Raw genomic sequence first — 25,475 nt, 5'->3', positions numbered from 1 at the left:
GCAGGCTGCACGCTGGCATCCACAGCTGCTCCTGCAGTCCGCTCTGCTGAGTGACCCCGCCCTGGAGAACCGCGGCACCCGCGGGCGTGCTCAGAGCGGGCCGCCCGTCTCTCAGGCCCCCGTCCCTTTGCACCGCTTGCCGTTGAGTCTCCCAGCGCCCGGAACCCCGGGACTGTTTTTCATTACGTGCGGAACGGTGCACGGCTCGTTCGTGACGCGGGCAGGTGGCGGTGGCGGGGTAGTCTGTCACGCGTGGCCGGTGGCGGTTTGGGGGGTCGTGGGCTCAGCAGTCCCTGAGGACCACCCCCTTGTTCTGCACGAGGCGCCGGCCGCATCCACAGTGGAGGGGAGTCCGGGAGGGCTCTGTGGTGGGCATGTCACTCGAGGGTTCTCTGCAGAAAGACGGGACGGCCTGGGAAGGGCATGTAAGGTGGCGTGAGCGTGAGAAGGGTCCACTGTGTGCAGCAGCGGGGCGACGCGGCTGGCCCCGGGCAGCCTGCAGGAGGCCGATGGGCTGCAGGGCTGGCGCGGGCCGGCCAGGGGCGTGGCTCGGGGGAGGACAGGGGCAGCGTGAGAGGAGCAGGCCGGCAGCTCCGGCAGCGGCGAGCCTGGGATCAGGTGCAGCACCTGCCGCCCTGGCGGGCGCTCCTGCTCAAACCTTGGAGACCCAGAGCCGGGGCGCAGGAGGTCAGGGCACGAAGGGCTGGGCTGCAGCCCCCAGGGGACCAGGCGCCCGTCGGGGACGCCTCCGGCACAGACATGCTCCCCTGTCCTTCCTCGGAGCCACACCCAACACGCGGCGGGCTGGCCGTTCTGAGACGTGGTGGGGAGCTGGCTGGAGGCTGGGGGACCATGCGCCCTGCTGCTGGGGGGAGCTCATTGGGTCCCCGCCAGGCAGGGAGGGGTGAAGGAGCCAAGGCGGAGGTCTGAATAAAAATGTCACGTGTCTGGTGGGCTGAATCCACAGTAGGTATTTCCTTTATAAGCAGCTGAAGCAAACGTAGGAAGCAGATGAAGAAAGAAAGAAAGAGAGAGAGAGAGAGAGAGAGAGAGAAAGAGAATGAATGCAATGACTATATGATGAATGAATTGATTTCATAAATGCTTTCCTTTGATAAAGTTTCTTGCAGATGACCTACCTACAATATTTAAAAGTAATGGATTCCATCAGTGTCTGTTACCACGTTGGGAGGCGTGTGTGTGTGCACATGTGTGTGTGCATGTGTGTGCATGCATTTGTGCGTGTGTGCATGTGCGTGTGCGCGCGTGTGTCTGTGAATGCGTGTGCGTGTGCATGTGTGTGCATGCGTGCATGTGTCTCTGTGTGCATGTGTGTGCATGTATGCATGTGCGCATGTGTGTGCGCGTGTGCATGTGTGCGCGCGCGTGTGCATGCATGCGTGTGTCTCTGTGTGCATGCGTGCGTGCATGCGTGTTTTCCCCGGCCTTTGTTCCTAAGGCTCCCCCATGCCGTGGGAGGCTCTGCAGCTGTGTGTGCCTCTTGCCGTCAGCTGCCCTCGGCTGGCCAGGGATGCCGCCTGGCACCTGGCACTGGCCCAGCCATGAACTTGTAGACGGGCAGGGCGGGGAGATTGTCACCGTCGGGACATTAGCGTGGCTCCTGGGATGTGCCGCTGACACAGACGGGAACAGGTGTGACCTTGCCCTTGGTCCAGGGGCTTCATCGTAGGAAGCGAGGGGCAGGGTATACGTCTGGGAACCATAGTCCTTGCCACGAGTGTGTGTTCCACGGGACTTGCCGACCCTTTACTCACGGGTCCTTGTCCCCTGGACACTGAGCCTCGGCTGTGCCAGGCGGTCCATCTGCTCCCACCCTCACCTGGCCAGCCCGTGTGGGGGGAACCCCGAGAAACGAGGTCCCTGGCGTGGCTCTGAGAAGCCTGCTGTGTAGGACCCCCAACATTTGCTTCCGCTCTGGGCGGTCATCACGCGTGGTAACCAAGTTTCAGACGTTGTTCCTCTGGCTCCCGTCCTGCCAGATCGTCACAGGGTGTCGCTCATAGGCGGATTTGGTGATGGGCTCTAGGGGCTGGGAGGTGAGTTCCCGATCTCCGCTGACTCTGTCCCCTGCAGGGGGACAGGCAAAAGGACCACAGCTCTGGGACGTCTCGCCCTGCATGTGTTAAGCGACAGCAGGTACGCTGTTTTTTTAAAGGGGACCAAGGGAACCATGGCTGGTGAAGGGACCAGCCGCTAGCTGTGCTGCGGGTCATAAATGCCGGGCTCCAATCCCGACAGCGCAGCAGCCCCTCAATTGGCATCTTTGGATCTGGCACAGTTCCAAACTCACAGGAAGGGGAAAAACGTATCTACAAGCGGTGGCGTCAGCGACGCGGGCTGAGTGGTTCCTACGAGGGAGTGGAAAACATAAAGGGCACTTAGTTATTGTCGCACTAAAAATAGGCTGGCTGTCCTCCACCGCGGGGCCAGCCACATATGGAAGACCTGCATTTTAATATCTAACATTTCTCACCAGATCAAGGAAATGTACAATTAACTTGATGCTTGACGCTCTAACCAGCGCCTTGGTGAATAGAGACCTTTTGCTACTTTGAATCACCATCTGGATGCGGGGAGAAGCTCGCTTTTGTCCGCAGCTCCGCCTCCTGCCTCCTGGGCTCTCATTTGAATATGAATAGTGTCAGATACTAAGTTTAAGTCCCGCGGGGGCCACACTGTCTGCTGGAAGGAAACCGGACGCTCTGCCTTTGGAAGAATCCTGCGTTCCTGTTTATTTACCAACTTCCCAAGCAAAAGCTGGCGGGGTTCTCAGTTTTCGTGACCAAAGTCCTCCTCAGACCCCGGTCGCCCCCCCAGGTCATTCCCCCATCTCTTCTGAGTCGTAAACCTCCCCGGTGCACACGTGATATGCACCCAAAGGGAGCGATCAGAACCCTCCATTTACATTTACCGGAAGCAGATATTAGAAGAATTAAAAAAAAAAAAAGCGCAACCATCAAGCCTCAGTTTAGGGGAAGTGAGCGTAGGAGACGTCCTGACTGTCACGAGACTGCTGGTTTCTGTGCGAACGCACTCCGCGATGAGACCGGTCCTCCACGGAGCAGGGCGCACAGCGAGGACTCAGAAACATTCCGTTCTCTTCCTAACCTGCTGCGCAGCTCGCCGGCGTGGTGTTGGGGGACCAGCACATGTCGGGGGGATGGCCGCGCTTATTTACGGCATCGGGGCCTGGGCCGAGGCGATGGCGTGCTCCCGGGCATCCTCGCACGCCGCCTGGAGCTTGGCTTCCTGGGCCCCGACCCGGCTGTTGACGTGGGGGGCGGTTTCGTGGGGACGCGGTTTGCAGAGGCGCTGTCTTGGCACCGCCGGGAGCTGAGGCGCACGTGGGAAGGCCGTGTTCTCGCGCCCACCCGGCACAGACGTCTGTCCCGGCAGCCGTGGTGGGGGCTGTCACTGCACCCGAGTCTGGTGCGCACAGACCGCGAGGCGAGGGAGCGCGTTCTCTGCGAGGAAGCCGGAAGGGTCCGTGTGGTTTCACGTCAAAGCAGTGATCCGAGTACGAGCTCACGGTGTAGTGATTAATCCCGTGCCAGTCACACACGGAGCTTCTAGCAAACAGCAGAGCTGGCCCTCACCTCTGATCAGCCGGGGTGGGCCCTGGAATCAGACCGGCAGGCAGGGAAAGAGAAGGACAGAGGGACAAAGGCAGTCCCCGACAGGGCTGTGGCAACAGTGAGGGGTCGGATGAGGCGTCGGTGCTCCAGGGCACACCCAGCCTGCGGGTGCAAACGGGGTCACCAGCTGAAGATCTCGTCAAGCGTCTGGGGAATGAATGTAATCACGGTGGACCAGAGCGGGGAGGCAGCAGGGAGCAGCCCTGGGCCACCGCACTCTGGGACGTGGACGGCGGGGCCGGGGCTCACAGGCACCCTGAGCTGACCGGCAGCGGCGTCGAGAGGCCGGCAGCCTGAGAGCCTCAGAGGCGAGCAGAGTCCCGGGGACAGGCTTTTGGCCGTGGCTGGGAGTCAGCTGAGGACAAGGCAGTGCCCTTCGCTGGTCTCTGGGCAGCCGGGCCGGGATCGGGCTGGAGCTGGAGACAAGCCCCGCGTGGGTCGATGAGGGGTACGGACCTCTGTGTCCAGCACCCCGAGGAGCTCTTGGTGTGACATGGTTAGACGCAGTGAACGCATCTTGGTAAACATCACTTAAACGTATCGCTTACTTCACAAAATAATCAAAAGTAAGCCACAGAAAAAGACGGGTTCGGACAGAAAGCTCCGGGTCATCCCCCCGACGTGACCGAGTGTCTGGGTGCTGATGTCCAGCCCAAGGACCCCCACAGAGCACAGAGGCAAAACTGAGACCTCATAGCTCAAGGGCTCCACACCCACCGACAGGGTGTTCTAGAAAAAACTCCCAGCCATCTGAGGCAGGTGACATGGAGAACATCTTCCCGGAGAATTGGCACTGGGCGCCTGTCCTCACCAGGACGTGCAGTTCGACTTTAAACCGCAGAGAAATTTTCACGGGATGTGACGCCCGGTGATCAGCCCGTCTGGGACACCAGCAGCCGGGGGACTTCCGCTCACCCGCCCGGCGAATGTTTGTGGAGCTGCTTCGGGCGCCAGGCCCTGTCCTAGCCGCACGCTGGAGCATCAAAGGACACAGCAGACTCACGTCTGTGCTCGCTCGGCCCAGGCTCCAGCGCGGGCGAAGGAAGCAGGCAGAGCAAGTAGATGCAAAAATCGATGCGTCATCTAGACGTCGACCCGGGTAACAGCCGGCGGGGCGGGGGCCAGGGGTGGACAGCGGCGGCCGTGGCCCGCGGGGGGTCGCCGAGGAGGTGCGTGAAGCCGTGGCTAAGGTGAGGGCGTCAGGCAGGCCGTTACTTGGGGACAGAGAGCTCCGGGCAGAAGGAATGGCCAGTCCAAGGGCCTAAGGTAGGAGCATGCCCGGCTCGTCCGAGCAGCAGCAGAGGGGGGTTTCCGCCCGTGTTCCAGATCGGCTGATAACCCGGCATCACGTCCAGTTGGCAAAGGGGGCGATGGCAGCCGCCGAGGTCAGAGCGGTGGCGAGTGGGCCAGAGCATGCCCACTGGCCTTCACCTTCAGCGAAATGAGGAGCCGTTGTGTGGCTGTGAACACAGGAGCTGACGGCCTGACTTAAGTTGTTAAAAATCCCTCTGGGTGCTCTGTTGGGGACGGGACCGCGGGAGGAGAGAGTGCAGGGGCCAGTTAGGAGGCTGCCGTGCCACAGAGGGGGACGGGGGGTGACCAGGGAGGTGGCCACGGCGGGGACGGGGGGTGACCAGGGAGGTGGCCACGGCGGGGACGGGGGGTGACCAGGGAGGTGGCCACGGCGGGGACGGGGGGTGACCGGGGAGGTGGCCACGGCGGGGACGGGGGGTGACCGGGGAGGTGGCCACGGCGGGGACGGGGAAGGCAGAGCCGCAGTGCCCGGTCGATGCGGCGTCACCGGCGTTTCCCGTGGGTGGGTGCAGAACGCAGAGACGCGCCGGGTGACGGGGGCCGTGGAGTCTGCGGGGTGACTCAGGGTGGACGGCTGCAGTGGGCTCGCCCCGAGGGCGATCGTAGCAGCTCCCCGTGGACGAGCTGCGTTGGTTGTGGGGTTTGATTTCACAGCTGGGTTGGAGGAAGATGTGAGAATTCTCAGCACGAAAAGCCACGGGTCTGGAGAAGCCCATGGGCAGAGCAGAAACGGGACCACGGTGGGGGTGGGGTTCTGGGGGGCTCTGGCGTGAAGGGGAGGAGGGAGGATGGAGGGGGCGGTGGGGCGGAGGGCGCATGAGAGAGTGCGCGTCCACGTCGACGCCGCAGGGGCCCGGGTGGCGCCGGCGCCGGTGTCACGGCCGCCAGGAGCAGCACGAGCCTCCCGGGTCGGAGGCGAAGGGCGCTGGCGGCTCGCGGCCGGGAGACGCGTGTCGTGCAGAGCCTGGCGACCTCCGCTGTTACAGGGGACGCTTGTCTGCGACCTGCTTCGGCCAGCGCCGAGGGGCCCTGCGGCCCGTTTCCCCGCAGGGGCCGAGCTCGGTGACATTGCGGGCTGGGCGTCCACTCAAACCACAGGAGCCTTCCCCTTCGGGGGCCGGGCGGCCGGCCCTGCTCCGGGGGAGGCGTGGGGTCGGGGGCTCTCCCAGCCGCCTAAGCCGAGCCCTGCGTTCCCACGGTCAGCTCCGTGACCTGCTGGAGCGCTCTTTAAGATGCGTGTTCCTTTTTCTCACGGGTGGTTGCCGAGGCCGGGTAACTCTCCCGGGGAGGGAGGCCCCGTCACCCGGAGGCCCCCTGCCCCACGCCCTGCGCACCGCCCCTGCTGGTGTAGTCAGCCCAGGGCCTCTCCTCAGTTTCCTGGATCTCCAAGGCTTGGGTTAGATTCCCAGTTTTTTCTGCTACTACCTTTTTTGTGGCCCTTTGTATGTAGGTCAATACAATTATTTTGCTTTTCAAACCTATTGGATGCCAGAAAAATATCTGAGTACCTTTTTATACGTGAAAAAAAAAATTTTTTTTCAAAATAATGTATCCCCTGTGTGATTTCTCAGGTCGGTTTGGGGAACTTGTGGCAATTTTCATCGGCCCTTCCGGATTTCACGCAGAGGTGACCGGTTCATCTTCCAGAGACATTTAGATGGATGAATTGAACACGCAGACCATGAGGCTCCGGGCGGGTGCAGTGGCGACTAGACCAGGAAACCTCGGTGGCCTTTCTCCCCACCACCGCCCAGCCCTGCCAGCCCCAGACTCGGTGGACGTCCCCTGGGAAGATCCACACGGCCGTGTGCTTCTCACGCGGTGCCTTCCACCCCGCAAGGCCCAGGACGATGCTTCCCATCCACCGAGCCCCGGGCCAGCGGAGGAAGGGCCAGGTGCTGGGGCCTGCAGTCTGCACCGCCCGCCACCGGGCTGCAGGGGACGACAGCGTGCCCGCCGGCCCGGGGTCAACGGGCTCTTTCATACGTGGTGTTTGGGGAAGAAAGACTTGAGTTTTCTTGAAAGGATTTGTGTCGTTCACACGGAGAGGGAGCGGTCCCAGGACGGCTCCCTCAGGAAGACACGTGTCCTGTGTTTGATCGGCTGTGGGCGGAGGTCCTGAAAGTTCGGTGACAGCAGGGCGGGGCGGCGGCTGCTGGCGGCTGCTGACGGCTGCTTCTCGGCTGCCTGGAGCTCGTCCAGAGCCCCTGGCCACATTCAGGATGTCGCGTCTGTGGTGAGCTGCCGCAGCTGCAATCCGGGCTCACCCCTTGGCTTCCAGTCTCTGGCTGCCTCCCTTTCATTCAGTACAGGGCAGAATTTTCCTCCCGTCACTAAGCACTTCAGGGCGTGTGGCAGGCAGACTCCCAGGTAGAGCAGGTGGGCTTGGGACCGAAGTGGCCTGCTCACCGTGGCCTGGGGGCGAACTTGAGGCCTGGGCATGTGTGATTCAAAGCTCCTTCTCTGAACCACTTCTGTTTTTCTGTTTTTGTTTTTTTCTTTTTAGTTGGATTTCATGTCCACCCCACCTAAAAGTGAGCTATTTAAAGGTACAGATGTGCTCCTCAGCACCCGGCAGGGTTCTTGGCCCGTGCTGGGGACTCAGTGAGTGCCTGAAGCAGGAGGCAGGTGGAGGCGGGGTCGGGAAGAGGGGGGCCATGCTTTCTCACGAAAGGTCACCGAACGGGCTCGACACAGGGGAGCCTCAACACCATTGGTGTGTGCGGCGCCAGGAGAGAAGGGTGCAATTTTAGGCCGTTGGAAGGGGTGGATTAAGATTCTCAACACATTTTGTTAACTGAGGTGCCCGACCCCCCAGCCTCAGCTCGATTGCAGAAATGCCTTGGAAGAAGGAAGCCTCGGCCACAGGGCTTCCTGAGCTGCTCCCTGCCTGAGAGCAGTCTACCTGCCAGGCTCCGCGTCCCCAGCACGCCGAGCCAGGCGCGCGCGCAGGTGTCCCGCGGCAGCCCAGCTGCAGCCAGATGTTCCAGCTTGGTTTGGAGATTGCATTTCTTTCTCAGGGTTAGTAAATTTTTTCTTCATTTCCTGCGCTGAGGAAATCTAGGCAATTACTTAATTGCAGAATAATGAGCAATATTTCCACTTTCAAATACGTATGCGGCAAACACCAGATTTCCTCAAGCAGGAAGAGCCTTTGTTGTTTATCTCTTACTGAGACTTATTTGAGCTGCTTGAATTTTACGCCTAAAGATTTTTCTTTTGTTAATTTGTTGTTTGTTGTTACTGCTGTTGTTTGTCTATTCTCAGGAGGTTTTGAAAAGACAGCCACCTATATATAAACGCTTGGCACCTGAGTGACTCATATTCAAGGATGCCTGCTCCCAGCCCCTGGCAGTGGGGCTTCTCCAAGCACTGAGATTCTGTCCTGGCCACCATCGTCCCTTCCTGCCCTGGCCACTGCTACCTGAGCCCACTGGCTCCAAACCAGGGGACCCTGGGCTGGGCTGGTGGCTTACCCAGAAGCTTGGGCTTCTGACTTTTTTTAATATTATTTTTTAGGCGAGGCTACCCTTGGCTGACCTCACAGATTGCAAGGACCTTGTCAGCTTACTATCACTTATTTTTTTATTTTTATGCCTATAGCACCTGGTCTTCCTGGTGGTCTCCCATCCAAGTACTAACCAGGCCCGACCCTGCTTAGCTTCCGAGATCAGACGGGATCAGGCTTGTTAAGGGTGGCATGCATGGCCATAGACTCTGGCTTCTGACTTTTGCCTGAAATGGACTTTTGTCATCTGGTGTAAAACCTCACAACCTGTCTGCCCTATTTTTTCAATGAGAAAACATTATGCAAATTATAAGCACATGACTGACGTACAAGCTTGTGGAACTCCTCCCACTGGCGGTCGCTGTGCTTTGTGGAGACCGGTGAGGCGGTGAGGCAGGGAGGGACCCTAGGGGGCCTTCAGCGAGTTGTGCCGGAAGATCTTGACACCTACACACACACACACACACACACACACACACACACACACACACACCCCGCGGGGAGGGGGTCACGACTTTATTAGACTATCAAAGGGCTTTATGATCCCTGAAAACAAGCCCAGAGCAATAAATGGCCCTTTAATGGAATGATTTTGCTTGTAAGTTCTTTTTAAGAGGGACTCCGATTTAAATACAATTCCCGCTTCACTGTTTCTTCATGCTGATCCTAAGTTTGTCAAACGCATTTTATATGAGAGAGAAGGGAGGGGGAGAGGGAGAGACAGAGAAGACATGTTATCTTGTCTAATGATTTTGACAAGCTGCCACAGTTCACACCAACTGTAATTTAATAACTCACGTTCACGCATCACCCTAATTCTGAGCTCTCAGTGGACTGGAGAATTCTGGGTGAGGGTACACTTGGGCTTCCCTCCTCCCTGCCTGACCTCTGTCGCCTGAACCCCATACCCCAGGGCTGTTGGGTTCTGTCACAGTACAGGCTAGAGACCTGGAGGTTCTCCCCGTGTGGACAGCTGTGTCCCACCCAGGTGAACCTGGTACAGCAGAGACCTGGGGGTCTCAGCCTGTGTCCTGGGTCTGGGCCACCCACACACAGCGAGCGCCAGGATCGGTCCCGAGACACCGCACGAGTGCCGGGCGGGTGTCAGACCGGTGTCTGGATGGATTTTCAGCCAGCTCGCCGCCCGCCCTTGCTGCCGGGAAGCCAGGGTGTTTGCAGGCACCACCTGCTCGCGGTGAAGTCCGACCCCCCTGCGCGCCCAGCCTGACTTTTCCGGCTAGAGAGTCTACATACTCACCTTTGGGTTTTCACGTAGGATTCTTCCACGGTGGGCTTCTGAGTGTCTCCCGAGTATGACCAGATTTTCAGACCTGACGAGGGATTGCCAAGAAGAATCAAAATCAAAAAGTAGAATTCCCATCCTCAGCCTCTGCTTTGTCTTTTGTTCCATTTTCTTATTACACAAACTACTTTGCAAAAAAACCCCAGAAAACTGGGGAGCATGCCCAGATGTTCGCTCATTCTGCAGGCGGGCCGGCGGGGTTGCACGAGTGTGTGTGGGGGGCGTCTCCCTCACCCCACACCTGGCTGCAGCTGCAGGCGGCCGTTCCCCATGCGCACATGTGTGTGTCGTCATCTGGAGGGGGTGAGATGGCCCGGTCAGTGTACAACTCTGGAGCCAAAAGAAAACGTGGCGGACAACGAGGCCCAGAGGTCGTGCGCGTCCAGCAGGTGTCTGTGGACGGTCTGTGTTTCCAGCCTGGCGGGGCGGGAAGTGGCTTCGGCTGCGGAGAGAGTGTCGGCTCCCTGGTCTGACCTGGGAACTTACGGCACGTGGCCGCCCGGCAGGAGCAGGACGACTTGGGGGACCTCTCGGAGGGACACTTGCCCTCCCTGCCAACGACCCGATGCCTTTTCATCCTGTGTGATGTTTAAAATGCCGATTCGTCTCGCTGGGTTCTCCCCTAAATAAGCAGGGTTTATAGCCACGACAGGTTTACAGCCTGTTCAAGCTGGCATCTGCGTTTACAAGGAGGCAACCCCCGCTTCCTCTCCTGCAGGAAACTGCCCACTCCCCTGGGGTCCAGCCTGGATCTGGAGGAGGTGGGCGTGGAGGAGGCGGGCGCGGACTAATTCCTGTCTGTTCTTCCTCCCCCTAGGATTACACCTTAACCATGTATTTTCAACAGTATTGGAGAGATAAGAGACTCGCCTATTCCGGGATCCCGCTCAACCTCACGCTTGACAATCGAGTGGCCGACCAGCTCTGGGTGCCCGACACCTATTTCTTAAATGACAAGAAGTCGTTTGTGCACGGAGTGACGGTGAAAAACCGCATGATACGGCTTCACCCCGATGGGACCGTGCTGTACGGGCTCAGGTCTGTGCTCACCCGGCTGTGTGGCGCGCTGACCACGAGCCTCTCACGCGAGGCGCTGATGGTATGGGGGGAGGCCACGTCCTCGGGTTAAGTAGGAGGCAGCCACGAGACACCGAGCTTTGCAGACAAAGCAATCGTGTAGGGTTGGGGGCATTACTGGTCCTATAAACAGGCCTCCAGCAAGGGACGGCCTCGCCGGGTCGATTAGGTGTAACTGAGCTGCCATATCCCTGCAGGATGGGTCTCCCGTGTTAGAGCACGCGGGCCCATGTAACTTTGCCCTGACGCTGCTGAAGCTTTCCGGAAAGTTCACCCAAAGCCGTTTGCAGAGCTGGAAAGCAGCGTCCAGCTCTGCCGATGGAGGGCGTGGCCGCCACGGAGCCTTTCGCGGTGGTGCCAGCGACACTTACGGGGATGACGCAGTGCGAGGCTTCCCGATGGGAACTCTCTCACTGGGCCGCCCGATGAAGCCACTTGAACCGGGGAGCGGAATGGCTGTCTGGAGCCCCAGGAGGCCCTGGGCTTCCCTGGTCCCCGTGGAAACCACCAGGCCTCCCGCGATGCTCGCCGCCGGTGGCTCGCGTTGCGAATGCCGCCCATCGCCATAGGCGCTCGAAGCCGTCCGTCCCCCGTCGCCTTTGCTCCGCTTTCTGGCTCGTTTTGTTTCAGTCGTTTCGTGTGTGTCCGTCTTGATCGCAGACCTAACAGTGCCCATCCTGCGGGTGCCCAGGTCCCGGTGGGACACACGTGGGTGTCCGAGAGGGAGGACTCCGCCCCACGCCATGAGCCCACGCCTGAGCCTAAGACCCCAGCAGGGCTCAGCGAAATCGCAGCTGCGGACCCTCGAATCCTCAGCGCTGAGGCTCTCGGCGCGTCAAGACGCGCGAAGGGAATCTTTTCACGTCACCTAAAGGAGAAAACATGGAGCGACTTTCTACGAGTCAAACTTCTAGCAAAGTCCGAGGTTTCTAACCGTGAGAGAAGAGGTGGAACGTGCCAGGCACGCCGCGGAGAACCTGGCTGGAGTCGGGCGCGGTGTTTCTCTGGGGCATCATCGGCATTTGTGGTTTGTCCGGAAGTGAGAAGTGTGGCCGTGAAGCTCTGGAGGCTCCGACGAGGACATCGGCTGTGCGAAAAATTATCCAGACACCACGGGAGCGTAAATGAGGAGACATGTTCTCCACTCAGCTGCTGCCCCCAGAAACCAGATAGGAGAAGAGAGCGTGTGTGTGCACACGCGTGTTTGTGTGTAATTACACGCGTGCTTGTGTGTGCACATGCTTGCCTGTGAGTGTTCCTTACATGTGCATGTGTACGCATGCATGTGTGTAGCATGTGTGCACATGTGTGTTTGCACGCGTGCATGCTCACATGTTTGTGAGTGTGTGCATATTGCATGCACATGTGTTTACATGTGCGAGTGTGCATGTGTGCATGTGTGTGCATATGTGTTTGTGTGTGCTTCTGAGTGTGCGTGCATCTGTGTGCTTGCATGTGAGTGTGTGCTTGCATGTGTGCATGTGTTTGTGTGTGTACATGTGTGTGAATGTGCGTGTTTGCATGTGTGAGTGTGTGTGAGTGTGTGTGTGTGGTAGGGAAGCAAATATCAATACACATTAACCCAGGCCTTCTTGGCTTTTAAACAAAACCAACTATTTGGGGGGTCTCTCCATTGTCACTTTTATTCTTTATTTTTTGACCGTAGAGAGAGCATGTTAGTTTCTCCATTAAAAGCAGAGCTTTCACTGAACCCCATGAGGACAGTGTCTTAGTCCGTTCAGGGCCCGCGACCCCCTGTGGGGCAGGCAGGGACACCCCACGGCTCTCGGACGTGGAGGGTTCGGGCCGAGACCGGCCACGCGGCCTCCTCTCCGCACATTCTCTACGTCCCTCGCTGTCAGCTTACTCCAGTCCCCGCATCCTCGGCGTCATGTTGTGTTTAGCGAGTGATTTCGGGGCACTGGCCGTGGCCTTGGGTGCGGTTCCAGGCGGGCGTGGGGGCAGCTGTGGCGGGAGTCAGCCCTGCGTCCCTGGGCTCGCGCGAGGAAGAGCCCAGGGCCTGCCGGTCAGTGAACAGGTGGCCGCCCAGGTGTCATGAAAACACGAAAATGGTGGTGAGGCGAGGAGACAGCCGAGCCGAGGCCCGTCCCCTGGGGAAGCGTCCGGGAAGCCCGCCGAGGACTCCGCGACCTCTGCCCTCTCCGACTCTCACGGCGAGTCTCAGAGACCCGGACAGTGTGGAAGCAGTCGTGCGCACGGCCCTGGCCATTCGCCGCCGGGAAGACCCCGTTCCCCGCCCCTCGTCCTCCTGTCCCCGGCTACGAGTGGACATTTCGGGCGAACGCCTGGGCAGCCGGGGGTCGCCGTCCCCACAGCTGCCTCTCCAGCCGGCGTTTGACGACGTGGAGAGCCCGGCCTCGTCGTAACTGGTGGAAACCTCGCATGGAAGGGCGGGCACCGAGGCTCGCCCCCTGCACACCGACAGCCACGGGTCTCCGTGACGCGGGCGTCCTCACTCAGCGTGCAGGCAGGGGCCACGCGGGCACAGCTGTGGACGGGGCCCAGCGGGGGCCGCTCGCTGCCCGCGGCATCTCAGACGTGCTGGGCGCGAGGCCGCGCGTTTTCACGCTTTCAGCTCTCGTGCGCGTCTGTCGGGCAGGACCGGCCACCGAGCTCTGTCCCGTCCCCTCGCGGGGGCATGAGCTCACCACGGGGGGCATGAGCACGATGCTGGCCACGTCCCCTTACGCCTCGCAATGCCGGCCCGGCGTGCGTCCAGCGAGATCACACGCATGCTCTCCGTGCCGCGAAGGTCAGACGGCCGCCGGCCGCAGGCGCGGGACGGACGCTGGGGGTCACAGCTCCCTGCCGTGATCACCCAGACCCGACGGGTCGTTTCACGGGGTGTAGAGTGGCGCGTAGCTTTCCTCGGGGAACCCGGCCCGCCGCAGGTGGACGAGGCCCACGTCCCGCCCAAGTCCCGCAGTGTGTCTCATCGGGCCGCCCCGGGGAGGCCCCGGCTGGGGGCGCCCCTCGCCGCCCGGCGCTCACCCCGCCTCGCTCTGTGTTTCAGGATTACCACCACCGCGGCCTGCATGATGGACCTGAGGCGGTATCCGCTGGACGAGCAGAACTGCACCCTGGAGATCGAAAGCTGTGGGTACCTGGCCTGGGTTCCGGCTCCGTGTGTCTGTGTCCACATCGTCTTCGATTGTCTTAAAGATTAGGGGTCGAGGCCTCCACTCTGCACGTGTCACTGGAGCGGGGGGGGGAGGGGGGAGAAAGTCGGTGTGAGAGCTCCTCATCCCGACCCGATTGAGCGCGTTCGCTTTGCCGAGCTCTGGGGGGACCAGCGCCCTCCACCCCATCGTCCCTGCAGCGGGAAGCGGCGAGCGGACAGGGCGCTGGGCTCAGCCCCGGGCCGTGGGCACGAGCCTCGCTTCCCCGAGCTAGCGATGTCCGCCTCTCGGCAGTTTATTCAGACGCCTTGTGGGTAACTTGGCGCCCAGAGCGGTGTGAGGGGCCCCAGCTGCTTCTGTGTCCTGGCTGTGGTCACGTGTCTGGCCCCTCTCAGACGGGTCTGCCCTGGTCCCGCCTGCATCCCGCTTGTCGTGTTCGTGTGGATGCGTCTGTGTGGAGAGCACGCTTCCTCTGAAAACCAACGGGAGTGGCCGGGGAGCGGGGGGCGGGGCACCCGGCGGGGCACCCCGCAGCCAGTGCAGGCGGGGGAGGTCCTGCCCTCTCCCGGCGTCCCTGGGAGGAGTGTGGCCCTGCGAGGTGTGCGCTGTGCTGACCGGTGCCGCGGGGGGTGCCGGGGGGGGTGCCCAGCCCGACCCAGGGAGGGCGCTCGGCAGGCAGGACCGGGGAGATGGCCGTGGCCGCGGCCGTCACGCGACGAGTGCCGTGCTGACCACTGATCACGTGCAGGTCACAGCGTCCATCGCCCTGAGAGGGCGTCTGTGTCCACGCTCTCTGCTGGGCCCGCCCAGAGCCCCGAGCAGATGTGACGTCCGCCCCGGGGCTGTCCGAGGCCACTGGACATCGATAGTGCCCCAACGTCCAGCCGCTGCCCGTCCAGCGCCTCGTGCCGGGCGCGCGTTCTGCTGTCCCCTCGGCCGTCATGGTCACCGCTGGCCTCACGTGTTTCAGATCCTTACGTGTCCGTGCAGCGTCCGGGCCGTGCGGACGGAGCCCGAGTCAGAGCCCGCCCCCCACCCCGCCCCGCTGTGCAGCGCCAGCCGGGTCCAAGGCGGACGATGGAGGGGACGCTCGGGCCCTCGCGTCGGCTCCCTGCTGACCCTTCCGCGGACGGCTGGTCGGACACCGCCTCCTGGGCGGGGGGCGGGCCGCCCCCTCCGTGGTGCTGGCGGCGCCCCTGGGCCTCGTGTGCCGACGCGACGCCGAGGCTTCCTGTCTCCATGTCCCCGCGCGTCTCTCCCGGCAGATGGCTACACCACGGACGACATCGAGTTCTACTGGCGCGGCGGGGACAAGGCCGTCACCGGCGTGGAGAGGATCGAGCTCCCGCAGTTCTCCATCGTGGAGCACCGGCTGGTCTCGAGGAACGTCGTCTTCGCCACAGGTGAGCCCCGTGCCCGCACGCACCCCCGGCGTCTCCTCAGGCCCTGCCACCGACTCGGCGCTGGGTCCCCAAGGAAGCGCCGTCATCAGAGGACCCCGTCCTGTCTCATGGGGGCTTGATGGGTGGAAGGGTCGTCTGGCAACGAGACGCTCCCTGGGGCTGGTGACAGCGAAGGTACGGGACGGGGACGAATTAAACCAACCACGTCTCGTGACCCCCGGTCTCGTGACCACGTCTCGTTCTGGGCTGAGGGAGGCCCCGGGGGCAGGCAGAAAGGTGACAGAGGACACGGGGGGCAGGTGCTGTTCTCTCGGGAGTCACAGGCCTCCTCCCCACTTCTGGGCTGGCCAGCCGCCTCGTGGTGCAGAGCTTGGGGCCACCCGCCGGTAGCCGAGCCCCTTCAGACGCTGTCGCCTGCTCCCGGGGTGGTCTGGGCACGGCTGGCCGGCCCAGGCTTCAGCGCCGTCTCCACCTCACCCGTCCCGGCTGAGGGTTTGTTACGTTGTGACCACGTGCATCGCCGAGGGCCGTGCACCGTCACGGGGATGACAAGCAGAGGGACTCTGGGAACCGTCAGGGGCTGCAGAGACCGCATGCTGGGGTGTGAATGCTCGGCGAAGTGGGGGCCCAGGCTCCCCATCCCTTCCCTTCCCTCCCCCCGCCCCCCAGCAGCCGCCAGCAGGACGTCGCCCCCTCCTGCTCCCTGGGCAGGGCCCAGACCCCCATCTGACTGACACTTGCCCGCGGCGTGCCCTGTGCTGGGTCACAACCTCCCCGAGAAGCAGAGGCGGTGGTTACGTGCGTTTGTAGGGTCCCCGAGGGGGCTACGCGAGGGGCGTAAATGCGCAGCTGAGCCGGGGCCGCCGGGCGGACACGTCGCCGCTTTTCCTGCGTGTGGCCGTGGCACACACGGAGACCGTGGGGGCGTCCCGCGACGTGTAGCCGTGGGTGTCCGAGCTTAGCCGCTTGCTGGACCGTTTCCCACAGTGGTTTTGCCAATTTACATCACGCTCCAGAGTGTCCCTCCCGTCCCGCATCCCCGCTGACCTTCCGTCCGCGTGGAGGTCGCCTGCTGGGCGTCGGGTGACGCCCCTGGCTCTGGTGGCCGTCCCCTGCCCCCGAGCGCTGGGGAGATGGCGGGCCCTCCCCGCGGGCCGCCGTCCCTTCCCTGGACTGACGTCCACGTCCCGGATGCAAGTTCATCGCGGGCCCTTTCCACGGCCAGGCCCCGTGCTCGCGGCGTCCAGGCGCCCGTGGACGGCGGTGCGGGCCGGGCCTCGCTGCCCGGCCGGAGCCGCGCTCCGTGGGGCGTCCCCGCCACGCGCCCCGTGCGCCCCGAGCGCCCCGGCCTGCACCGGGCTCCGTGTGGCGCCCGCCCCGCCGCGTTAACCCCAGGCTTTCAGCAGCGCGGCGCCTGCTTCTCTTTCTCTCCATCTACCATCGACTGGATCACTGCTGGCCCTCATGTTTCCATGTAACTTTTACAATCAGAGAATTAACTCTTCACCTACAGCGGCCCGGCTGTCCGTTCGGAGTGCACCAGCTGACTTGGCGAGAAGGCCCGTCAGGGCGATCCTTCCGGTCTGTGTGTTTCGTGTCTCCAGGCAGTTAGGTCTTCAGTTTGTCTCAAGAGCATCTTAGAGTTTTCTGTATAGACAGAAATTTTGCACATCATTCTTAGTCTTGTCCAGAAGGTTGATGTTTCCTGACATTATTATAGATGGTGAAAATTTTTAACATACTTTCGTGTTTGTGGCTGATATATCTAAGAATATGATGATTTTGTATCGAGCAACCTTGCTCAAGTATTTATTACTTCTGGTAATTTACCTGAGCAGGTATTTTTATGTCTTTCTAAGCACTGCAGGGACCTTCCTACGACTCCATTTTCCCTCATTCTGACTTAGATACGCTGTGTCGTTATGTGTTGTAATTACATATACACACATTAAATGCTCTACAGTGTTATTATTGTTAAATGCAGTAAATGCGCGCTCAGATAAGAGCACAAGTACCCTCTTTGCCTTGTTTTTGTTCTATTCTTTCCTTGATCTCCAAGTCTCTGTCTGGGAACGTTCCCTTCTGCCTAAAGAAGAAATGTAAGAAATATTTTCTTTAGTGCAAGTCTCCCAGTCACAAATACCCTCTCGGTATTTTTTTTTTAATCTGTGTATGACCTTATATTATACTTACTCCTCTAGGGTGTGTTGGCTGGTCGCAGAAACCCAGGCTGGCCATTTGCTTCCTGTTCCATTTGAAGATAATGTCCCGTTGTCTCCAGCCGCCATTGCTTGTGTTGAGGGGACACTTGCTGGTCTCACTGGAGCTACCTTCGAGTTAATCTGTCCCCCCGCCCCAAGTAGCTTTCACGATCTTCCCTCTGTTTTCCGTTCACCGGCATTTTTGACGTGCTGAGCTGTGCTTTTCTCTCTGATTATTCTCTTTGGAGTTTGTGGGTCTCGAATCTTCAACTTGAGGTCTGTCAGCGGTTTTAAAGCACTCTGACAGCCATCGTTGCTTTTGACTTACTCTCTTTCTCCTCTTGTGCTAAAATCCCAGCTCCAATTACGCCCGTTCCAGAGCTAGGTCTTCCCGTAGCTCCTGTGTCTCTCACCCTCTTTGCTGACATTTTCGTTTCCTTTTCTCTCCGTGCTTCGTGCTCTGGGAACTTTCCCCTGACTCACCTTTCATTTCGACAGTCTCTCTCCCACCCCGTGGGCCGCCTTCGTTTCCTTGAAGTGTCAGAATAATAGTTCGTAATTTCAATGAAGTGTAATTTACCTATTTTTTTCTACGTGTGATGTTGTTTTCTGCTCTCATTTTATACATGAGGAAACTGAGGTTCTGAGGGGGCAGTCAGCTTCCTGAAGGAATGTCCCAGATGGGTCACAGAGGCGAAGCTTGGTGGCCGAGACGCCCCTGCTCGGCGCTCCAGGGCCGTGTGACAGGACGTTCCGGGTCAGCAGTGCGGGTCCACGGCGAGAGTCATCGCCTGGTTCAGGGAGACCATCTTTGGAAATCACTTTTTGAGCTTCAGTCCCGTTTCTCCTCTTTGCCCTCCTTCCTGTTGTATATTCCTCTCTTCCTCTGTGGATTTCTTGAACATGTGCTCGTCAGGGCGGCCGGCGACGGGGGCGGGAAAGCTAGCGACTCTGCTCCGTGCGTCGGGGGTGCTGCAGGGCGCGCAGGCCGGGCACAGGGGGCGAGGCGACGCGGTAACGTCCCCAAGGGCAGCGCTGCGAGCGCGGGGTCTTCGGTGGCGGTGGGCCGGCCACCCACGGGCGCTGCTGCCTCGAGGGGACAGGCCCTCATTCGAAGGGAGGGGAGGGGAGGAAGGCAGGAGGGAGGGAGGCGAGCCTGAGACTTCAAAGGCCCCTCGCTGCGGCGGCCCAGCAGCCCCGCTGTGACGCTGCGGACTCTGCGGCCGGCGCGGGCGTCACTTCGTCAAGATGCCGCCGCCGCCGCAGGGCGCCACGCTCAGGCGGAGCCACGGCTCTGAACGTCCCGAGCTACAGAGTCGCGTGAACAAGCCCCACACTGTCGTGTTCAGCTCCGCCGGCAGCCGTGGCCGAGAGCACCGGCGATGGCGTGACGTTTAGCTGCGCCTCGCCGTGTGTGAAAAGTGCCCCGCTCCACAAGCTCCGCCCCGGGGACCGCACGGCTCACTGAGCACGGTCTCGCCTTGGTCACTATTAATACTTATAATTTCAGTGAGTGGAAAACTAGCCCCGAAGACAGGCACTTGTATGTGGAGGGAAGAGGGGGGTGGGCTCAGGGGGAGGCAGCGTTTGGCCGAGGCCTGGATGCGCGGTCAGGGGAAGACGCGCCCCACGCGGGGAAGGCCGGCCGCGAACGGCAGGAGCAGGAGACGCGGGCAGGTGTTCTGAGTCCATGAGGACACTCTTTGGCTAGGAAACGTCATGTTTAAAGCAGAGAATGGCGGAGCTAACATCCGGGGTTTGTCTGGGAAAACGCCCTGGAGCCCCTGGAATGCCTGGGCGAGGGTCTGACCTTCGTGGGAAGCGGTGCGCAGAGAGGACTTGGGACCTGGGACCCAGGGCCGTGGCGTGACGGTCAGAGTCCACACTCCCGGAGTGTGCGGCGGGAGCAGGGGCCGGGGTTGCGGGTGGCGTGGCCCCGGCCCACCTCCGTGGCCGTGCACACGTGGGCGGTAACACACAGCGTGAAGTGTGTCAGTCTCTGTCCAGGGAACTTTATCCCATCGATGGTGTGGGGAAAATTGAGTAGCTGTTTGTGGAGCAAAAATCAATCCACACCTTCACTTCTTATCAAATTCTGAAATAATTGCCAACTCTCCAGATAGATTCGCGGTTAGATATCGATTGTGAATTTACCTAAGCCGAAAAAGCAGTTTTAAAAATAACAAGGAAAAAAAATGTAGTGACAGACTCAACAACACACAAAAAATTACGTATTTATACACGTATGTACCCCCAACACCAGTCCTGAAACAAACGACTGGGAAAATGCTTGCAGAGAATGTGGACAAGGACTGATAGCGAAAGGGCTTAATGGGGAAAAACAGCAAGAGCGAAGAGAAATGAGAAAAGCGAGTGAACAGTATAATCAGGTCATCGATGCGACGCGGACAGAGGACAAGCACACATTCCGGAAGTGTTCAATTACAGGAAGTGATTGAAAGGACAGATTTTTCCCCAAGGAAATTAGCCGAAGTTATTTTTAAGAAACATGATGTAATATTGTCATGTTCACAAGATGGGAAAGGCAATTCTGTGAACGGCTCGTGGCGGCGTGTACGTGGTGTGAGAATTTTGCCGTGATTCGGCAATTTACATAAAAAGCCTTAACCTTTGCCCAGCAGCTCTTCTTGGGGCGTATTCACCCTAAGGAAATAATCCAAAGGTAGCAAAGGGAGTCGATTCAAAAGTGTTCTTAAGAATAATTTAATAGTTTTACAAAACTGGGAATAACCTAGGGTTGCAACATTAAGGAAATGTATTTATTCATAATCGTAAGAGCACATGTGTGTATATCTGATGTGTATGTAGTGTGTACACGTGTGTATATATGTTAGGAATAATTTTAAAATATACTGCAATAAGTGTGAATGTTTATGCTGTGATGATGATATGTGCATTGGATCAGAGCCATGTAGAGGAAATTACACACACATGTTCACACTCATATACACACACACTGTGTTCATGTACACACAGATACACACACACGCCTCACAGAGACACACACACTCACACAGACACACACATACACACACTCACATGTTCACACACACACTCACACATAGAGATATACACTCACAGAGACACCCACACCCACACACACACACCCGCAGACGCGCACAGACTGGAGGGGACCCCCAGGCTGTCGGCCCTTGCGCCTCCTTCATCAGATCACGGCTGCTACGTGGCCGGCGCCGCAGCCAGGGCCGTCGCCATCGTGCAGACGGTGGTGGGGGTGCCGCAGGCTGCGGAGGAAGGTGGGGGAGGCGGGGCAAGGTTCGGGAGCCGCGTCTTAGGGAGGAGAGGGACCCCCCAGGCGTGGGGTGGAAGAAGGATGAGACAGGTCAGGTCTCCTGGAGCTCGGGGCGCAGCCATGTCGGGAGGCCCGTCCCTCCCGCGGGCTGGCGATATGAGAGGCACTCGAGGTTCTCGCTGCTCGGCTCCCGCCAGCTTCTCGAGGGCCCTTGGGAGCCGGCGATGGACGTTTGGGGGGCGGGGGAAGCGGCGGCTGCGCTCCGAGGGAGACAGCCAGGCGGAGGAGGCAGACACAGGGACGGCCGGACGTGGGGGTCGCGCTGGTCGGCACTGGGTCGCGCACGGTGGGAGACGCGCGGGAAGGGCGGCTGCTCCCCGGCCCCCGGGCGCCGCGCCCACGCGCACCGCTTCTGTCCGTGACACGGCCGCCCGCCCTCGGCCTCCGTGCGCTGTCACCCCGCGCGGCGCCGTTCACTTGAGAACGCCTGGGGCCGCGTCTCCCCTGCCTGTCGCAGAGAGGAAAGGGGTGGCCAGTCCCCGAAAACTGAATGAGACGCCTGGCGCTACTCCAGACGCCAAGCTGAGGCACAGGTCTCAGCGGGGCGCCTGGCCTGAGACGGCCGCCCGCATGGCGACCTCGCGAGCGGGTGGAACCCCCACTGCCCGCCCCGAGGCTCCCGCAGACACCGCCAGGCAGCGGGAGCACGTGGCCGGGTGGGGACCAGCCTCCACCCACGGGGTTCTGGCCGCCCCCCGCCATGCCCCCCACCCCCCGCGTAACCCTGTCTGTCCCCGCAGGCGCCTACCCCCGGCTGTCCCTGAGCTTCCGGCTGAAGAGGAACATCGGCTACTTCATCCTGCAGACCTACATGCCGTCCATCCTCATCACCATCCTCTCCTGGGTGTCCTTCTGGATCAACTACGACGCGTCCGCGGCCAGGGTCGCCCTCGGTAGGCGCCGTGCCCGCGTGACGCGGACCACGTCAAGTGACCGTGTCGTTGCAGTGTGAACGGGCCTCACAGGCGGAGGCTCGGCTGCTGCCTCTGGACACTGGGCCCGCAGCCTCGCCCAGGGGGTCACACGTCGTCCTGCAGGGCCAGGCTCCTGAACCAGGGCTCCGATGTGCTGATTTAATTACCAGGCTGCGGAGTGGATTTTCATGCCCACGGAAGGGAAAATGTGCTTGCCGGATATTTGCATAATAAGCCTATTTTCGACACTAATTTTAAAGCAAGGCCTAACGTCGCCTGCTCAAAATTATTCTGTGGCCCAGAAAGAAAGAAGACGTGGTTAATTGCACATTCTTCTTTTAAGGCAGAAAAAAATGGTCCAGTGTTGTAGCATATGATTGGAATTACACAATTTAATGAGCGTTAAAGTAAGTGATTAGATGCTAAGCGACTCCCAAGAGGTCTGGTGGCCTTTTCTGGCCACTAGTGATTTGAGAACTGAATTATCAGCTGACGTGCAATAAATATTACAGGTTCCAATATGATTTCTAATGGACATTGATTATCAAGGGAAGGCTTGTCTCTTCAGAAAGGTTATTCTCTACTCAGATAACTATTATGAAACTGCATAGACAAAACAAGCATTCAGATCCTTTTGAGGTAAGGACAGAGCTGAAGAGCCATTCTCCAGTCCGTTCCTTTTCGGAGAGGGTTGACTTTAGTGCCCAAAAGTGGAATTATCGACAATGCTTTTGAAGTTGATAGAATTGTCAACACATTTGTTGGTAAATCGGCTTGCAGAGAAGAGTGAGAATCCCAGGTTCCAGTGATTCCTTTTTCTCTTTTCCATCTTTTCTCTGGACTTTTACACTGGCTCGCTTTTTTTTCCCCCAGGACGTGCGTACATCTGTGCAAGTGGGTGTGTGGTTTAGACCCACACACATGTGACTTGCACGGTCAGATTCAAGATTAGATTTTTTTCTCCTGTGAAATAGCACAGAAACTTAGGTCACTTTTTCTAAAAGTGTTAGGTGAAGGGGGAAAAAAATACACTTTGTAAAGAAAGTATAAAAAAACAGGAAAGTTCTGTGTCAACGGTCGTGAGGCCACGGAGAGAAAATCTCTAGGGCTTTTCCACGGCCCGCAGAGCTTGCCCTGTGATGTCAGCCATCTCTATGGGTTTTACTTTTTATTTTTTTTCTGGTTACTCTCTGTTGAACTATTTTCTCTTCTAATCACCTGGAAAAATCAGTGCTGGCATGAGTCTGCACGGGCAGATCCAAAGTTTGCAGAGCCATTAGCTTATGCAATTTCAGGGGTCTCCTTAAGGAAAAGAATATAAAATACAAAAACATGCCATTCCTGTCCCCTGCCCCCCGAGCCTGGACCAGGCCTGAGGGCGAAGCTCCGTGCGCCCCGCAGGGAGCCGCCTGGCCATCTTTCCTTTCTGAGGTTGCTAGAAACATGGGGATGAAGCTCCACAACTTCCAGGCGCCGGCAGGAGAGGCGCCCCAGAAATGTGGCTTCTAACTCGTGGAGGTGGCCAGCTTCCACGGCGCCTCGGTTGGAAGCAGAGTGCTCCCCAATATTAAACAGATGCCCTGCCCAAAGCAGGTGGTCATCACCCAGCTTTCCTGCACAGCGGGAAGGCGGAGTCTTTTAACAGCACAGCGTTTTTACTTAGAAACGCGAATCCTCCCGCTCTGGCTTTGCTGGGACAAAGCGGTGGGCTGTCCCAGCGCAGGGCTTTGCCACTGAAGGTGACGGGTTTGACAGGCGTCAGGAGCCTGGGAGGTGGTGCGAGTGGCAGTTCCCGGCTTCGGGGTGACCCTGCGGCCTCTGGGCAGCTGCGCAGTCAGGGCCCAGCGTACGAGTGGGCATCTCGGTGGGATGCCCGCAGGCTCAGCCCCTCTGCCCACATGCTGCAGTTGGCTCCCTCCGACCGCACAAGGAAGGGGGTGTGGCAGTGTCACAGACCCAGCAGCGGTCAGCAGTCACCGTCACGCAGAGGCCAGGTTCTCGCGAGGCCACCGGGCGTGAGCACATCGCTCCGCAGGCCGGTCCGCACAGCGGGGTGCGTGGCACAGGGGGACCTCGTGACTGGTGCTGAGTGTCACGGAGGTTTTAATCCAGCTGGCTGGCTCCGGGGTCCTCTCTCTTAGCGACCACAGGAGGGGACCCCACGGTGTCAGTAGACGGCACGCGTCAAAGAGTTACTTGGTCCTCACATGTTTTTAGGGACCAAACTCACCGTGTAGGGGGATGAGGTCATTCACGCACTGCTATCTACAGCTCAGCGTAGTGGCATGGGGGGGCCGTGCTTGGCGCCCCAGAGTTGGCAAGGTCGCAGGTTTGAGTAGAAGAGTCCCGAGCCCCTCACACTGGCTCTGAGCTGCCATGGGACTCGCGCTCCCCGCCGGCTTCCTGAGGCACCGCGGGCGAAGCGCTTTCTTCCCGCGGGCAGGCTCTGCCGCCGTGGGGGCCGCGGAGCCTCGGACTCCCGGACTCCCCTCGGGGGGCCGTCTTCCTGCTGGCTCCTCGTCCAGACGCTCGGGGTTTTGTGCTGAGTCCTGGGCGTGTTTTCCCTTCTTCCAGCTTTCACAGAGAGGACAGTCCCCTCTGGTGCCCTGCATTCCCCGCCCCCTCGTCCCGGTCACTCTCCATTGGTTCTGTCCCCAACGGGCGTGGCCGCGCGGTGCCCACCACGACACCGATGTCAGCTCCCGCCTCGCGTGACCCGCTTCCAAGTGACGCGTCATGTGCTCTGCTGCGTGCCGATCGCCCCACGACGGTCGGTCCGTGGTTTCCGACCAGCTCGCGGTGTTGGGGACAAGACGGGAAGGCAGGAGGCGGGGAGGGGACGGGCAGCCCAGGTCCACTCACGCCCCCTCTCTCGCAGGCATCACCACCGTCCTGACCATGACGACCATCAACACGCACCTGCGGGAGACGCTGCCCAAAATCCCCTACGTCAAAGCCATCGACATGTACCTCATGGGCTGCTTCGTGTTCGTGTTCCTGGCCCTGCTGGAGTACGCCTTCGTCAACTACATCTTCTTCGGCAAAGGCCCGCAGCGGCAGAAGAAGCTGGCGGAGAAGACGGCCAAGGGCAAGAACGGCCGTTCGAAGAGCGAAAGCAACCGGGTAGGCCCTCCCCCGAGCCGCCCCCCCACCCCCCGCCCCCTGCTCAGGCCGGTCCCCACCCTGCCCCCGAGGCTCATCGGGCACCGGCTTCTTGCAGGACCCCTTGGCGGGCGCCATGCGGGCTCGTGGGCCGCAGCCCGAAACGTGGCCTCGTGTGAGTCACTGGGCTTCACGCAAAACCAGAGTCAGTGCAGAAGCCGCAGAGGCCACGCGCTCCCGGGTTCCCGGACGAGAGCGGACCACGCAGGGAGCAGAGCGCGTGGGGCCGGGGGGCGTGGGGTCCGCGGTGTTAACAGCGGCCAGCGTTTTCCCAGAGGCCGCGATGGCCCTTGAGTGGGGAGGGGACGAATGCGGTGGGCCAGCATGCCGCCGTCCCTTGCACAGCGTGGCAGACCCCTCTGCTGCCCCCCCTCCCCACCGCGGGCACAGGCCCCTGGCTCCAGGTGGGCCGTGCAGCGTGGGCCCAGGCCCCACCCCTCTCTGGTGTCTTGGGGAGAGCCGG

The 25,475-nt window shown here is 60.0% G+C and overlaps 1 protein-coding gene and 1 pseudogene across 1 annotated transcript in view; one reads left to right on the top strand and one right to left on the bottom strand.

The window, feature by feature from the left end:
- The window catches only part of GABRB3 (gamma-aminobutyric acid type A receptor subunit beta3), a 69,228-nt gene that overhangs the window by 39,503 nt on the left and 4,250 nt on the right, over positions 1-25,475 (top strand). Inside the window, exons 4-8 of the mRNA XM_016154862.2 lie at positions 10,599-10,819; positions 13,893-13,975; positions 15,264-15,401; positions 21,677-21,829; positions 24,729-24,973. Of these exons, the coding sequence (XP_016010348.1) occupies positions 10,599-10,819; positions 13,893-13,975; positions 15,264-15,401; positions 21,677-21,829; positions 24,729-24,973 (840 nt within the window). The remainder of the gene's footprint in view (positions 1-10,598; positions 10,820-13,892; positions 13,976-15,263; positions 15,402-21,676; positions 21,830-24,728; positions 24,974-25,475) is intronic.
- On the bottom strand, positions 8,565-8,686 carry LOC118611688 (annotated as a pseudogene).

Source organism: Rousettus aegyptiacus, unplaced genomic scaffold, assembly GCF_014176215.1.
Source record: "Rousettus aegyptiacus isolate mRouAeg1 unplaced genomic scaffold, mRouAeg1.p scaffold_m13_p_14, whole genome shotgun sequence".
NCBI lineage: Eukaryota > Metazoa > Chordata > Mammalia > Chiroptera > Pteropodidae > Rousettus > Rousettus aegyptiacus.
This window is presented reverse-complemented; position numbering and strand designations above follow the sequence as displayed.